We start from the raw sequence: 17,133 nt of genomic DNA on the forward strand, positions 1-17,133 counted from the left end.
GCTCAGAGCCTCCTTTCAAGAGGCTCAGGCCTCCTTTCAAGAGGCTCTCAAGCCTCCTTTCAAGAGGCTCAGAAGCCTCCTTTCAAAGAGGCTCAGGAAGCCTCCTTTCAAGAGCTCAAGCCTCCTTTCAAGAGCTCAGAAGCCTCCTTTCAAGAAGGCTCAGGAAGCCTCCTTTCAAGAGGCTCCAGAGCCTCCTTTCAAGAGGCTCAGGCCTCCTTTCAAGAGGCTCAGAAGCCTCCTTTCAAGAGGCTCAAGCCTCCTTTCAAGAGGCTCGGAAGCCTCCTTTCAAGAGGCTCGGAAGCCTCCTTTCAAGAGGCTCGGAAGCCTTCTTTCAAGATGCTCGGAAGCCTCTGTGGTAAATAGAGCTTGATTCGAGAAATTAATGTATTTCAAATATAAATTCAGTATGAAACTGAATTCGTTTCTGTTTGGATTGATTTAACCGTGTACGCAGGTTGATGATTCATTTCAATGATCGTAAAAAAGCTCCGAAGTACGAATGAGAGCATGACAGCTGGAAAACAGATTCAGTTTAGAAACGACTTTTGCGACGAATGGTTTGAATATGCCATTTGATAAAATTCTAAGTTTTGGTTACTACAGCCTCCTTTCAAGAGGCTCCTAGGTCTCCTTTCAAGAGGCTCCTAGGCCTCCTTTCAAGAGGCTCCGAGGCCTCCTTTCAAGAGGCTCCGAGGCCTCCTTTCAAGAGGCTCCGAGGCCTCCTTTCAAGAGGCTCCGAGGCCTCCTTTCAAGAGGCTCGGAAGCCTCCTTTCAAGAGGCTCGGAAGCCTCCTTTCAAGAGCTCAAGCCTCCTTTCAAGAAGGCTCGGAAGCCTCCTTTCAAGAGGCTCAGAGTCTCCTTTCAAGAGGCTCAGAGCCTCCTTTCAAGAGGCTCTCAAGCCTCCTTTCAAGAGGCTCAGGAAGCCTCCTTTCAAGAGGCTCAGAAGCCTCCTTTCAAGAGGCTCAGAAGCCTCCTTTCAAGAGGCTCAGAAGCCTCCTTTCAAGAGGCTCAGAAGCCTCCTTTCAAGAGGCTCAGGCCTCCTTTCAAGAGAGCTCAGAAGCCTCCTTTCAAGAGGCTCAGGAGCCTCCTTTCAAGAGGCTCAGAGCCTCCTTTCAAGAGGCTCAGAAGCCTCCTTTCAAGAGGCTCAGAGCCTCCTTTCAAGAGCTCAGGCCTCCTTTCAAGAGGCTCAGAAGCCTCCTTTCAAGAGAGCTCAGAGCCTCCTTTCAAGAGGCTCAGAGCCTCCTTTCAAGAGGCTCAGAAGCCTCCTTTCAAGAGGCTCAGGAAGCCTCCTTTCAAGAGGCTCAGAAGCCTCCTTTCAAGAGAGCTCAGAAGCCTCCTTTCAAGAGCTCAGAAGCCTCCTTTCAAGAGAGCTCAGAGCCTCCTTTCAAGAGGCTCAGAGCCTCCTTTCAAGAGGCTCAGAGCCTCCTTTCAAGAGGCTCAGAGCCTCCTTTCCAAGAGAGCTCAGAAGCCTCCTTTCAAGAGGCTCAGGAAGCCTCCTTTCAAGAGGCTCAGAAGCCTCCTTTCAAGAGGCTCAGAGCCTCCTTTCAAGAGGCTCAGAAGCCTCCTTTCAAGAGGCTCAGAAGCCTCCTTTCAAGAGGCTCAGAAGCCTCCTTTCAAGAGGCTCAGAAGCCTCCTTTCAAGAGGCTCAGAAGCCTCCTTTCAAGAGAGCTCAGAGCCTCCTTTCAAGAGGCTCAGGCCTCCTTTCAAGAGCTCAGAGCCTCCTTTCAAGAGGCTCAGAAGCCTCCTTTCAAGAGAGCTCAGAAGCCTCCTTTCAAGAGGCTCAGGCCTCCTTTCAAGAGGCTCAGAGCCTCCTTTCAAGAGGCTCAGAGCCTCCTTTCAAGAGCTCAGCCTCCTTTCAAGAGGCTCAGAAGCCTCCTTTCAAGAGGCTCAGAAGCCTCCTTTCAAGAGGCTCAGAAGCCTCCTTTCAAGAGGCTCAAGCCTCCTTTCAAGAGGCTCAGAAGCCTCCTTTCAAGAGGCTCAGGCCTCCTTTCAAGAGGCTCAGAGCCTCCTTTCAAGAGGCTCAGAAGCCTCCTTTCAAGAGGCTCAGAAGCCTCCTTTCAAGAGGCTCAGAAGCCTCCTTTCAAGAGAGCTCAGAAGCCTCCTTTCAAGAGGCTCAGAAGCCTCCTTTCAAGAGCTCAGAGCCTCCTTTCAAGAGGCTCCAGAGCCTCCTTTCAAGAGGCTCAGGCCTCCTTTCAAGAGGCTCAGAAGCCTCCTTTCAAGAGAGCTCAGAAGCCTCCTTTCAAGAGGCTCAGAAGCCTCCTTTCAAGAGGCTCAGAGCCTCCTTTCCAAGAGGCTCAGAAGCCTCCTTTCAAGAGGCTCAGGCCTCCTTTCAAGAGGCTCAGAGCCTCCTTTCAAGAGGCTCAGAAGCCTCCTTTCAAGAGGCTCAGAGCCTCCTTTCAAGAGGCTCAGGAAGCCTCCTTTCAAGAGGCTCAGAAGCCTCCTTTCAAGAGGCTCAGGCCTCCTTTCAAGAGGCTCAGAGCCTCCTTTCAAGAGGCTCAGGGCCTCCTTTCAAGAGGCTCAGGCCTCCTTTCAAGAGGCTCAGAGCCTCCTTTCAAGAGGCTCAAGCCTCCTTTCAAGAGCTCAGAGCCTCCTTTCAAGAGGCTCAAGCCTCCTTTCAAGAGGCTCAAGCCTCCTTTCAAGAGCTCAGAGCCTCCTTTCAAGAGGCTCAGGAAGCCTCCTTTCAAGAGGCTCAGGCCTCCTTTCAAGAGGCTCAGAAGCCTCCTTTCAAGAGGCTCAGAAGCCTCCTTTCAAGAGCTCAGAGCCTCCTTTCAAGAGGCTCAGGCCTCCTTTCAAGAGCTCAGAAGCCTCCTTTCAAGAGGCTCAGAAGCCTCCTTTCAAGAGGCTCCAGGCCTCCTTTCAAGAGGCTCAGAGCCTCCTTTCAAGAGGCTCAGAGCCTCCTTTCAGAGGCTCAGAGCCTCCTTTCAAGAGGCTCAGAGCCTCCTTTCAAGAGGCTCAGAAGCCTCCTTTCAAGAGGCTCAGAGCCTCCTTTCAAGAGGCTCAGGCCTCCTTTCAAGAGGCTCGAAGCCTCCTTTCAAGAGGCTCAGAGCCTCCTTTCAAGAGCTCAGAGCCTCCTTTCAAGAGGCTCAGAGCCTCCTTTCAAGAGGCTCAAGCCTCCTTTCAAGAGGCTCAGAGCCTCCTTTCAAGAGGCTCAGGCCTCCTTTCAAGAGCTCAGAAGCCTCCTTTCAAGAGGCTCAGAAGCCTCCTTTCAAGAGGCTCAGGAAGCCTCCTTTCAAGAGGCTCAGAAGCCTCCTTTCAAGAGGCTCAGAGCCTCCTTTCAAGAGGCTCAAGCCTCCTTTCAAGAGGCTCAGAGCCTCCTTTCAAGAGGCTCAGAAGCCTCCTTTCAAGAGGCTCAGGCCTCCTTTCAAGAGCTCAGAGCCTCCTTTCAAGAGGCTCAGAAGCCTCCTTTCAAGAGGCTCAGAGCCTCCTTTCAAGAGCTCCAGAGCCTCCTTTCAAGAGGCTCAGGCCTCCTTTCAAGAGCTCAGAAGCCTCCTTTCAAGAGGCTCAGAGCCTCCTTTCAAGAGGCTCAGGCCTCCTTTCAAGAGGCTCAGAAGCCTCCTTTCAAGAGGCTCAGAGCCTCCTTTCAAGAGAGCTCAGAGCCTCCTTTCAAGAAGGCTCAGGAAGCCTCCTTTCAAGAGGCTCAGAGCCTCCTTTCAAGAGGCTCAGGCCTCCTTTCAAGAGAGCTCAGGCCTCCTTTCAAGAGGCTCAGAAGCCTTCTTTCAAGAGGCTCAGAAGCCTCCTTTCAAGAGGCTCAGAAGCCTCCTTTCAAGAGAGCTCAGCAGCCTCCTTTCAAGAGGCTCAGCAGCCTCCTTTCAAGAGGCTCAGCAGCCTCCTTTCAAGAGCTCAGGAAGCCTCCTTTCAAGAGCTCAGAAGCCTCTTTCAAGAGGCTCAAGCCTCTTTTCAAGAGGCTCAGAAGCCTCCTTTCAAGAGGCTCAGAAGCCTCCTTTCAAGAGCTCAGAGCCTCCTTTCAAGAGGCTCAGGAAGCCTCCTTTCAAGAGGCTCAGAAGCCTCCTTTCAAGAGAGCTCAGAGCCTCCTTTCAAGAGGCTCAAGCCTCCTTTCACGAGGCTCAGAGCCTCCTTTCAAGAGGCTCAGAGCCTCCTTTCAAGAGGCTCAGAGCCTCCTTTCAAGAGGCTCAGAAGCCTCCTTTCAAGAGGCTCAGAGCCTCCTTTCAAGAGGCTCAGAGCCTCCTTTCAAGAGGCTCAGAAGCCTCCCTTTCAAGAGGCTCAGGAAGCCTCCTTTCAAGAGGCTCAGGCCTCCTTTCAAGAGGCTCAGAAGCCTCCTTTCAAGAGGCTCAGAAGCCTCCTTTCAAGAGGCTCAGAGCCTCCTTTCAAGAGGCTCAGAAGCCTCCTTTCAAGAGGCTCAGAAGCCTCCTTTCAAGAGGCTCAGAAGCCTCCTTTCAAGAGCTCAGAAGCCTCCTTTCAAGAGGCTCAGAAGCCTCCTTTCAAGAGGCTCAGAGCCTCCTTTCAAGAGGCTCAGAGCCTCCTTTCAAGAGGCTCAGAGCCTCCTTTCAAGAGGCTCAGAAGCCTCCTTTCAAGAGGCTCAGAAGCCTCCTTTCAAGAGGCTCAGAAGCCTCCTTTCAAGAGGCTCAGGCCTCCTTTCAAGAGGCTCAGAAGCCTCCTTTCAAGAGCTCAGAAGCCTCCTTTCAAGAGGCTCGGAAGCCTCCTTTCAAGAGGCTCGGAAGCCTGCTTTCAAGAGGCTCGGAAGCCTCCTTTCAAGAGGCTCCTTGGTCTCCTTTCAAGAGGCTCCTAGGCCTCCTTTCAAGAGGCTCCGGGGCCTCCTTTCAAGAGGATTGGAAGCCTCCTTTCAAGAGGATCGGAAGCCTCCTTTCAAGAGGCTCGGAAGCCTCCTTTCAAGAGGCTCGGAAGCCTCCTTTCAAGAGGCTCGGAAGCCTCCTTTCAAGAGGCTCGGAAGCCTCCTTTCAAGAGGCTCAGAAGCCTCCTTTCAAGAGGCTCAGAGCCTCCTTTCAAGAGGCTCAGAAGCCTCCTTTCAAGAGGCGCAAGCCTCCTTTCAAGAGGCTCGGAAGCCTCCTTTCAAGAGGCTCGGAAGCCTCCTTTCAAGAGGCTCGGAAGCCTCCTTTCAAGAGGCTCGGAAGCCTCCTTTCAAGAGGCTCGGAAGCCTCCTTTCAAGAGGCTCGGAAGCCTGCTTTCAAGAGGCTCGGAAGCCTCCTTTCAAGAGGCTCCTTGGTCTCCTTTCAAGAGGCTCCTAGGCCTCCTTTCAAGAGGCTCCGGGGCCTCCTTTCAAGAGGATTGGAAGCCTCCTTTCAAGAGGATCGGAAGCCTCCTTTCAAGAGGCTCGGAAGCTTCCTTTCAAGAGGCTCGGAAGCCTCCTTTCAAGAGGCTCAGAGCCTCCTTTCAAGAGGCTCAGAAGCCTCCTTTCAAGAGGCTCCAAGCCTCCTTTCAAGAGGCTCAGAAGCCTCCTTTCAAGAGGCTCAGAAGCCTCCTTTCAAGAGAGCTCAGAAGCCTCCTTTCAAGAGGCTCAGAAGCCTCCTTTCAAGAGGCTCAGAAGCCCCCTTTGAAGACGCTCAGAAGCCTCTTTTCATGAGGCTCAGAAATATCTTTTCAAGAGGCTCCGAAGCCTCCTTTCAAGAGGCTCAGAGCCTCCTTTCAAGAGGCTCAGAAGCCTCCTTTCAAGAGGCTCAGAAGCCTCCTTTCAAGAGGCTCAGAGCCTCCTTTCAAGAGGCTCAGAGCCTCCTTTCAAGAGGCTCAGAAGCCTCCTTTCAAGAGGCTCAAGCCTCCTTTCAAGAGGCTCAGAAGCCTCCTTTCAAGAGGCTCAGAGCCTCCTTTCAAGAGGCTCAGGAAGCCTCCTTTCAAGAGGCTCAAGCCTCCTTTCAAGAAGGCTCAGAAGCCTCCTTTCAAGAGGCTCAGAAGCCTCCTTTCAAGAGGCTCAGAAGCCTCCTTTCAAGAGGCTCAGAGCGTCATTTTAAGAGGCTCAGAAGCCTCCTTTCAAGAGCTCAGAGCCTCCTTTCAAGAGCTCAGAGCCTCCTTTCAAGAGGCTCAGAAGCCTCCTTTCAAGAGGCTCAGAGCCTCCTTTCAAGAGCTCAGGAAGCCTCCTTTCAAGAGGCTCAGGCCTCCTTTCAAGAGGCTCAGAAGCCTCCTTTCAAGAGAGCTCAGGAAGCCTCCTTTCAAGAGGCTCAGAGCCTCCTTTCAAGAGGCTCAGGAAGCCTCCTTTCAAGAGGCTCAGAGCCTCCTTTCAAGAGCTCAGAGCCTCCTTTCAAGAGGCTCAGAAGCCTCCTTTCAAGAGAGCTCAGAAGCCTCCTTTCAAGAGCTCAGAAGCCTCCTTTCAAGAGGCTCAGAGCCTCCTTTCAAGAGGCTCAGAGCCTCCCTTTCAAGAGGCTCAGAAGCCTCCTTTCAAGAGGCTCCAGGAAGCCTCCTTTCAAGAGGCTCAGAGCCTCCTTTCAAGAGGCTCAGAAGCCTCCTTTCAAGAGGCTCAGAGCCTCCTTTCAAGAGGCTCAGAAGCCTCCTTTCAAGAGCTCAGAGCCTCCTTTCAAGAGGCTCAGAAGCCTCCTTTCAAGAGGCTCAGAGCCTCCTTTCAAGAGGCTCAGAAGCCTCCTTTCAAGAGGCTCAGAAGCCTCCTTTCAAGAGGCTCAGGCCTCCTTTCAAGAGGCTCAGAAGCCTCCTTTCAAGAGGCTTGGAAGCCTCCTTTCAAGAGGCTCAGAAGCCTCCTTTCCAAGAGCTCAGAAGCCTCCTTTCAAGAGCTCAGAAGCCTCCTTTCAAGAGGCTCAGAGCCTCCTTTCAAGAGGCTCCTAGGCCTCATTTCAAGAGGTTCAGGCCTACTTTCAAGAGGATTGAAAGCCTTTCCATAGGATCAGAAGCCTCCTTTCAAGGGGCTCAGGCTTCCTTTCAAGAGGCTCAGAGCCTCCTTTCAAGAGACTCAGAAACCTCCTTTCAAGAGGCTCAGAGCCTTTTTCAAGAGGCTCAGAAGCCTCCTTTCAAGAGGCTCGGAAGCCTCCTTTCAAGAGGCTCGGAAGCCTCCTTTCAAGAGGCTCGGAAGCCTCCTTTCAAGAGGCTCCTAGGCCTAATTTCAAGAGGCTCCTAGGCCTTATTTCAAGAGGTTCCGAGGCCTCCTTTCAAGAGGATTGGAAGCCTCTTTTCAAGAGGATTGGAAGCCTCCTTTCAAGAGGATCGGAAGCCTCCTTTCAAGAGGCTCGGAAGCCTCCGTCCAAAAATCTGCGATCTTCTGCATATTTGAATCGGCGTAGAATATTATAGATTGGTGGCGTGACATTTTTTAAACAGCGCCGATGCAAAATTTTCAGTGGCGGTGGCGTACCAAAAACTGTCGGCGGCGGTGGCGTGGCGCGGCGGCGCATACCTCTAATCGGGGAGCATTAAGTCATGACTCGGCCTCTTCTTGCCAGATCTCCGTGACGTGCACACGCACCTACGGAGAGCTGCTATCATAGATTTTTGCTCCGGCCGTTTGGGGCCACACAAGTTATTTGCGGTGATTTGGTAGGATTACAACTAGACCAACATTTGAAAAAGGCGTAAAATTTTGGCTGTTACGCCCTTCTTCAATGTTGGTCTAAATAAGCGCACGTTCAGCAGTGTTGCAGCTAGCGTCCTCAATCTGAAACACTCTATAATAAGAATAATAAAACATTTCTAACTATTTAGTGCTGTGACTGGTGCTATTTAGGCAAAGCTCTTTGTGTTCAGTTCATTGCATGCTGATTTACTGGTCCGGTGAAAAATAATCTTAGAGAGGAATAAAGATCTTTACATAAATACAGAATTATTCAATAGAATGCCGTTTATTCTCTCACCACTTCTGCCACCAATACAGAACTGACTCTTTTGCACCAAAAGCTTGAAAATCAAGACGTAATTGTTTATTTTCAAAAAACAACAGTTTAAATGTTTTTCACCATAAAAAATTAAAACATGCTCAAAGCCGATGATCCATTGCATTTTCCAGAAATGCCTGGTGGTGTTTCCCCTTCGAAGCCATGGAAGCCCTGTCCTGTCACCTGATGTGGGTCGCTGCTGCCACTTACTGCGCTCTGCTCGCACCGAAAAGCCTTCTCGCAACGCTGATCGGTGTGCTGGGAATGGCCCATTTCAGTTTGGGTCGTGGTAGCGGTTCCTTCTTCGGTGGTTTTCTGATCGGTGAGGTTGGCACTCGCGAGGCTTTCCGTTACATGGGACTGGTGGCGGTGGCCGGTGGAATCGCTTACAAGTTCATCCACGCCATCTGGCTGAGAAAGTACGATAATCCTGTAAGTATGCCATCGTGTTAATCGTCAGTTAAGGTTTTTTAACATTGATGTCGATTTTACATTAGGACCTGGAAGATGAAGCAGCAGAAAATGGTGAGGCTGATAAGCTTACCGAGGGTAAGGAAGGGGAGGAACCGAAAACCAGAGACCAAGGTACGTCGATGTCGCAGGAGCGTCTGTCGCTGATGATCAAATACAACCAGATTGGTTCGCTTACGTCACTGCCTCGTGGCTCCCGGGTAAGTTTTGAGAACAACTCAAGTTTGTCGTAGATGAAAAAGGGACGATTTTTTCACCACAAGTGCAGGAAACTTTTCCTACTCTGTCGTACAAAAAACCAAGCCTCAGAGTTATGAACTTTTTAAATTCATTTCTGTGGCGCGTCGCGCGCCTTATGGCTGAGCTTTCCGACATGAGACCCATTTCGCTCGGTGGTGAGCAAAACATGAAGAAAATATAAAGCCTGCCACGGCAAAGAAAGCTGAGTAGGAAAAGTGGCGTCGCAAAGCAAAGCCACATAAAATATGGTAAAATGCTCAAAGGATTTCCTGTTTCACTGAGTACAGAGTTTTCAAGAGAAAAGATACAAGTGAAATGCCTGCATGGCAATGCTATGGTTATGGACCGCTTCGACTGGCAGGGTGAGCTTCATAGGCGGTTTCAGACAGCATTAGAGCAGGGCATAACCGAACGGATCAAATTCAAACTATCTTTATTTTTATTTGACCATTTTCGGCTCAAATATACTTTATTTGCTAAACTTTTATAAAATATCCCGTTATTACTGCTGAAAGTATTGTACAATTTTAGATTCATTTTGTGCACTTTTATTTCGTGAGCATAAAAATTCAATCAGGATTGCAAGTAGTTTTTTTTTTAACAAAATCTATTACAAAAAAACTAAATGATCATTTCTTATCTTTTTCAAATATCGCTTATTTCCCATTTTTTGCTGTCCAATGTCCATTTCACTCCTTTGATATTGGACTGGTGACAACGACGGTTTAGCAAATAGTACAAAGAAGCGAATACGCTTAGGACAAAAAACGGGAACACATTCTTGCGGCAAGTTTCTTTGGCAGGCTTGCTCGGTAGAGGTCGGCTTCGCTCACCAAGACTGGCACCCGAAGCTCGTCTCCGTGAACATATCTCTGAACCAAACGAACGAGTAAATGTAGGCAACAGTTCGAATTTCTTGCGGTTGAATGAGAAAATGTTTTTCATTATAACAATTTCATCCTTCTTTAACTTTCAAATGAAGAGTAGCTTCCCGGCTTGGTTTGCTTTTGTTAGAGACTTTGGGGGAATATTGCCAAGGCGCTGTTGTGTAGCGTTGGAGCGAGTCAAACAGTTGAACGATGTTGGCTGGCCACTATGTCTTGAATGTTTTCCAGCGGTTGACCGTTGCTTTATTTGGAAAATTGATGATTGTTTGGTTATTCTGAGTTATATTTTTTAGGTGAATTTCATGCAATAACATACAAGTAAAAGATTTAAATATCTTGACTTGACTTTGATCAGCTTTGTATTGGCATGAACAGAATCAGCAAATAATGCTCCAAATGTGTCCACATTTACATAATTTACAACGAACAACAAAGTACTGATGAAATGTCCATTGAAAAGCAGAATACTCCACCTAGCGGTGTTAATGCTTTTCTTGTGGATTGGATATATCAAAAATGTTAGTAAGATGTTTTTAGCGTAGTGTTTTGGCCGATCTGGCCATTTTTTTTATAGCAAACAATGAGCTGTTGCGAGTAAATGCTAAGTTCCAAAAAGTGTGTCAACAAAATTTCAAGCGGTATTCAAATGCTTCAGTGAGGGATGTAGTCAAAAAGTTGAATCTGTCCAAGTCTTTCGTTCGAGAGCGCCAAGGACCGAAGGGACTGCATAGTGCAAGGTGTGGAAGGCTTCAAATCGTGACGAACAGCAAAATATGGTGGGAAAGTCACATAACTGAAAACTGTACGCACACCTATAGGCTGGCGAAACTTCATTACATTAAGTTGAATTTCAAGCAGACTTCTCCGATCAGCACAAACTTGTTGTTTCATAGTTGATTTGGGGCAAACGGAGTACGCCGTTTGTGACTAAAGGGACTGTAAACAAGGAGATCTACTTCAAGGAGTGTCTACAGAAGCGTCTGCTTCCTGTGTTGAAGCAACACGAATGTCCTGTAGCCTAGGTTCGTGCCACTATTCAAATGGTTTCGTAGAATGGTACGAAGCCAACGGGGTCTTTTCCATACCCAACGACATGACATGGACATATTCAAATTATCTAGCGCTCTTCAACTATATACCAATAAGATGTTTATCAACTTATGTTTTGGGGTAAATATTCACTTTTTTTCCTTTTAATTCGGCGAAAAACTTAGGTTGCTACCAATAGATATTTTCCCCTATTTCATTGCAAAGAGGAAAAACACATTTTTAATCATTTATATTAAGTCGCTCGTTTAAGGTGAGTGGCATTTTTTGAACCGATTCTCCCTTATAAATACTTTCGGCTGCTTTCTACCAGTCAGTGTGCTATAGAATAGAAGACAATCAAAAAGTCCAACCACAAAATATCAATCCGACCCACGAAGTGTGAAGGCTCTGACTAACCCGCGGTATTATTTTGCTATGTCTCTATGATGCGGGCATGAAGCGACCTGTAGCTGTGCACAACCGTTCCTTGTGTGGCTTCATTGTTCTGTCACATATATTCCTCCCATTCACTTTGTAACTCCACAATATTCCACACACCGCGTGGTTTTCTTCAATCTTGACAGCACACAAAACGCCGCCAACGGAAACTTTGAACCAGCTTTGTCAGCTCAGCAGAGTCTCATATTGCTTTTATTATACGATGACCATTATTCGGTGGGTGGGGTCTCCAGTTAGCCTTGCGAACTAAGGCGTAGGATTGCCAATCCGGGCAGGGACGTTTTCGGGTGGGAAGTATTCCCGACTCTTTGGGCATAGTCTGCTTGCCAAACAAGATACATATTCATGGAATGGCTGGCATTGGAAAACTTTCAATTATTAACTCCACCAAAATAACACAGAGTTTAAAAGAGGGCCAAGTTCCAGATGGAATGTAGATTCATTGAAGAAGAAAATTATTCGGTCGCCGATCAGACGGTATTAAATTTTGAACGCTGTTTCGCTCGATTGCAAGATTTCATAGTTGCATTAGCTGCTTCGAATGAAATTGATTTCTTGTCTACACCAAGATTTACCGAGAGGCTATCTTCCACTTCAAAAAGGAATTTTCTTCATCAGTTTGAACCATTGTTATAGAATCACATTATATTGAAACTATGTTGAAACCGAAATTACGACGTTCAAAGCAGTGCTGTAGTTGTAAAATTATTGCTAGTTAGTCGCTTATTTTTAGAAGCGGCACTGATACACAAGGGCGTTCTGAAGGGCTTATATTCGGCAAATATAGTTATTTGGTGCTAAAAAAGTATCTTTTACAATAATTCACATATAATACATAGAGGCGCACAATGGTCGGAACCCATGAATTGATGAACTTAATTGTTTTTCAATAGTACCTACCTACTATTGAAAAAGTTGAAAATCTAACTTTTTTCACAAATGTGATAAAAAAACTTTCTTCAGTAAAGTTGTAGATCTGGCAAAAATATAACATTTTGCTATAGATTTTTTTTTCCTACGATGAATACTTTCGGAGATATGAGCGTTTTTTATGGATACTCCCTCAGTATTTTAGGTATAACTTTTTTCAAAACAAAAATTGAAGCACTGGAAACTACGAATTTTGAACTTTGTTAGGACAATTATATGAGAGAGTTAGTTCTGAAAATGTATTGCGAGAGCTCGGCTATGTGCCCGGTGCTGGGAATTTGTTTTCATCAGTGCCCGCCAAACTGCGGGGAGAACGACAGAGGTCCTTCGTAGCTTAGTAGGGAAAGCACCTGTCTAGCGTACTGTTTTCGTGGGATCAAACCCCACCAAAGGGAGCGATTACCCTCCAATACCTTTTCCGAAGTAAATCTATCACATGTTCATTGTCCAAGTAACATTTTAAGTTTTATTCCTCTCTTGGAATGGTTTTCAAGATCTAATTATAAGAACTCGCAATAAAACCCACTACCACACGATAACCTTCTGAAGGCCACTACAAGAGTAAGATATGACCAAGTGGCCCACTCTTGATAACCACCATAAGCCTATTATAAGAGTATTTGAAAACCCTTTTCAAGCTACCCGCAAAAAAGGGAAATTGGCTGCGGTAGCTGTCCTGACACACATACACACACACACATACACACACACATACACACACACATACACACACACACATACACACACACATACACACACACATACACACAGACATCACTTCAATTCGTCGAGCTGAGTCGATCGGTATATAACACTATGGGTCTCCAGGACTCCTATAAAAAGTTCGTTTTTGGAGCGAACATATAGCCTTTACGTATACTTTGTATACGAGAAAGGCAAAAAGGGAGATTGAGCACTATGTCGCCGTAGTTCTGGGGAATACATTGGACATATTTATGACATGGATATCACAAATATCCACTTAATCTATTTATTTTCATCACCAATATATTTGTGATTCAAACCATTTGCCAAAACAGTTCTTTGCGCGGTGTAAATGTTGTCTAAAAGCGAATTTCAGTGATGAGTTTTACTGACTTGAAAATGCTTTTCTATTTTCAATATGGCCATTATGTATATCGAACAGAAAAACGTTGCTCTCATCGAACACCGTAATAAACTCTTTACAATGCAAATATTCCTATCAAGGTTATTCATTCGGCCACATTACGGCCAACCATTGTGGCTTTGTTCGAGCTTTGAAAACATGACTTATTACGCTCTCCGTCACATCCGTAGAGCTGCCCATAAGATCAATCACAATTTGACGTTTGAAGCTTTTTCAGCAGATTTATGAGAGGTTTATTGATAACAATAAGAACACCAATGATACTTGAAACTGGTCACGGTGATTGCTGTCATAAATCTGCTATAAGAATTAAATAAATCCAACAAGCAATGAAATTGTTACTTGAGTTGCGCATATGCATAAAAGAGTTTCAGACAAAGTAGTGAGTACCGTCAACTGGGGGGAAGATGATCATTTTTAAGACAAAACATGCAATAACAATGTGTGTTTACATTTTAAATCGAAACAAATATTTTCAAAACATGTACTGCTATACGTTGCAATAATCAACAACTTTACTTTTCTGAAATGCATTCGCATTTATTAAAATAAATTAAATTATCACATATTTTTTGAGTTTTCTGGTTTGGGGTGAAGTTGATCAAGACAGCTCTACTAAAATAATTATGACCTAGTATTCAAAATACACTAGGTTATTTGTATGAATGTGGAATTTACTACGTAAAGAAGTCTACGAAGTCAATATTTGAAACGAAAATAGCGTCATTTATGACTATCTCTCTTTCTTCCAAAAATACATTTTCATGATTATAATCGAATAGCTCAGTTTCTACCTAATGGTAACATTACTTGAACGGAGAATATTGTTGACTAACGTTTCATAAAAAAATTTGGCACTTTTGACTGACACATCACATGATCATCTTCACCTCAATGATCATCTTCCCCCCAGTTGACGGTACCTAGTGTTTTGTGTCTGTGGGATGGGAAACTAGCTTCCGATACTCTTCTCCCCTTTGGTGAAGCCAAAAGAAAGAATGAATCACCTGCTTTGAGCGTGCTTACAGCGGCACACTAGGAGTTAACTTTCTGAAATTAGTATGGCGAAAGGCATCTAAGGCCCGATTTCTAAAAATCAAGCATCTTCATCGAAAAAAATATTTGGTAGGCGTAATAGCGGACACCTTCCTTCATAACTGGTACCAAATAGTTTTTCATGAAAAATTTCTAAATTTGAGAAAACCCGCGTTAGATGTCTTTCGCCATACAAGTTTCTGGCGGTTAACTCATGCTGGCTATTTTGCCCATGTACTATAGCGCCTGGATGTGACAGCGGCGAGTAGAAAATCAGCCACTGCCAATAATTCATTGAGAGTGAGTGTTCAAATGCAACTAACAGTTTAAGGTAATTATATCAACTGTGGTCTGTGCCCTTCTTCTTCTTCTTACTGGCATTACATCCCCACACTGGGACAGAGCCGCCTCGCAGCTTAGTGTTCATTAAGCACTTCCACAGTTATAATTCTAAGCCAGGTTACCATTTTTGCATTCGTATATCATGAGGCTAGCACGATGATACTTTTATGCCCAGGGAAATCGAAACAATTTCCAATCCGAAAATTGCCTAGACCGGCACCGGGAATCGAACCCAGCCACCCTCAGCATGGTCTTGCTTTGTAGCCGCGCGTCTTACCGCACGGCTAAGGAGGTCTGTGCCCTACCAAAATTAAAAAAACAAATTAAGCTAGTTGGTGAGTAGTAGGAAACTAACATTATATAAAAAGGAAGCATTCATGAACGAATATGACAAATTGATCGCAGTGGGCACGATATGTAAAATACACTGGATTCTGTTTTTACACGATTTAAATTTTCTCAATTTTGAACCCATTCTATATGTTTACCGCATATTAATTACCATGTGATTTATCTTTGAATTTTTTAGGATTTTTTGGAACATGTTGCAAAGATTTTGGTGGCAAATTGAAGTCACGCGATCAAAAATACAAATCAAAAAGGTGTGGAAAAATTGAAAATTTTGTGATCAAACGGGTATGAAAAAAGAAAGAGCAACTCGAATCGCAGCAGGCTTAGGATATTTTCTATGTCTGAAACTTGATTATGCATATGTACAACATGTGATAGATTTAGTTTCTATTAGTGTACATAGTAGTTAGGTTATCAAATTTAAAAAAACACACCAGCGCCTCCTAAAGGCCGTCATGATATATCATATTAACACTTAAATAACAATGTAAACATAAAAATTTAAAATTGAAGTTGGAGGGCCAAGCCGGCCGAGCACTGTACATGTAAAAAATAATTGTAGAACAGAAAATGAAACAATAAAGAAGAATTTAAAAAATAAAAAAAAAAAAAAAAAAAAAAAGATTTAGTTCGGAAAAGGTATTGGAGGGTAACCGCCCCTTCGGTGGGTTCGGTCGTGGTTACCCCAGTTGGGGTCGTGGGATCAAAGCCCACCGAAGGGGCGGTTGCCCTCCAATACCTTTTCCGAACTAAATCTATCACATGTTGTACATATGCATAATCAACTTTTAGACAAAGTAATTAATTTCCACTCCGGGTGGCTTAATACCCGGCATATAGGCAATTAACTTTGAATGTACTTAGGATATTTTGGAAAATGGGATTGAAATAGGAATAGGGTAAATGATGTATCTTGGACAAGCGCAGGACATTCATTAGAAAATATATCGAGATTGAATAGTATAAACCAATTGAAAACCACTAGGTTCATCCAAATACATAACCTATGATTAGTCTTGTGTCTCCATTGCCCAATTTTTGAGTAAATTACGTTTACTAGGTGTAAACTGTGATATACTGCGAACTGAAATATTTTCTTTTTGGACATCAAATATATAATTTCGACATGGCAAATGCATATATTTTGGACAGAGTCATTTTCTCCTTATTTAAAAATGGCCACCTACAGATCTCAATGGTATGACTTACCTACACGTATCCACATTCATTTAAATGCATTTATTTGCTTAACTGACATAGATTAAACCAGAAATTAACATTGTTTCGCAATATTATCGATATCATTGAAAACAGCCTGAAAGTTGGCAATTAATGGTTCATCCATGTACTGTACATGGGGTGACCAATAAATGTCTGATGCATAAAAACATAACTTCATTTTGGTCACTCCTTTTTCATCCGTCTCAAGTTCATGTTAAGCGATTGGAATATGTTAGTATCTCAATTACAATCAAACTTTGGCCGCAGGACCTCAAGATTGCCGTTTGAACCAATTTAAACGTGTTTCAAGTGCATGTTACGAAGAGTCCTATAATGCATGTTCTCCTGCATACTGGCGTCCAGCAGGCACTTTGGTAGAAAGCTTTACATTTTAGATAATTTTAACGATAAATAATAGTTGATTTGTGAATTCTCATCAGGAGCCGCTAGAGTTGAGGTAAAAGTATGCAATGATCATACTTTCGATAAAAAAATTCCTACACATTATCTAAAATTGATCGAAGAAGCTCAGGCTTGTCCAAAATATGTACATGTCCAAAATATATCATTTACCATAGGCAATAGTGCAATAGGAATAGTGCAAAAAAAAGTATAGTTTTATTTGAAAGAAGGTAGGTACTATGTTAAAAAACCTAACTATATGTTCTCAGACGCTAGTGAAGTTGTAGTCAGTTACCATCTATGAATGTGTTTATAAAATAAGTTTCAATAAGTAAATTTGGTTGTTGTGGTCACTAATTAATTTCCTCATCAATACCGGGTTTCATATACAGTCGACTCTCTACATCTCGATGTTCTACATCTCGAGATCTCTCCCTATGTCAATGGTTTGCTCGGTCCCTTCACTCGACGTATACATGTTTGCTTTCTACATTTCGATAGCCTCCTGGATCGTAGTAGGTTGTGGTGCAAATTGGACGCTTCAATTTTTCGTTCGTCAAAGTTTCTCTTTTTAACATTATCCGGTGTTGAGTTATGGATAGCATTTTCTGCTTTCAAGATTCATCAAGTAGCTTTTCAACACTAAAATTGGCATTTTTGACAAAATAATGCAGATTGGGGGATGGGTGTGTTGTCCACATAGATCTTCCCATTGCTCTTCTTTATATGTATTCCAAATAGGTAAGTAGACCGTTAGCAATACTAATGCTAATTGTTGTTTTATTTGTTCTTCATATTCTGCCAAAAGCAATCAGGCGTTATTTTAGTTTTAAGTACTAGAAGTTTAGTTTAGT

At 44.5% G+C, this 17,133-nt stretch overlaps 1 protein-coding gene across 9 annotated transcripts in view; it reads left to right on the forward strand.

Moving 5' to 3' along the window:
* LOC134212097 (uncharacterized) overlaps positions 1 to 17,133 on the forward strand; it is a 152,728-nt gene that overhangs the window by 121,931 nt on the left and 13,664 nt on the right. For all 9 annotated transcript variants that reach the window (XM_062689631.1, XM_062689633.1, XM_062689636.1 and 6 more), the window contains exons 8-9: positions 7,915 to 8,215; positions 8,281 to 8,454. In XM_062689631.1, coding sequence (XP_062545615.1) covers positions 7,915 to 8,215; positions 8,281 to 8,454 — 475 coding nt within the window. The remainder of the gene's footprint in view (positions 1 to 7,914; positions 8,216 to 8,280; positions 8,455 to 17,133) is intronic.

Source organism: Armigeres subalbatus, chromosome 2 (genome assembly GCF_024139115.2).
Source record: "Armigeres subalbatus isolate Guangzhou_Male chromosome 2, GZ_Asu_2, whole genome shotgun sequence".
Taxonomy (NCBI): Eukaryota; Metazoa; Arthropoda; class Insecta; order Diptera; family Culicidae; genus Armigeres; species Armigeres subalbatus.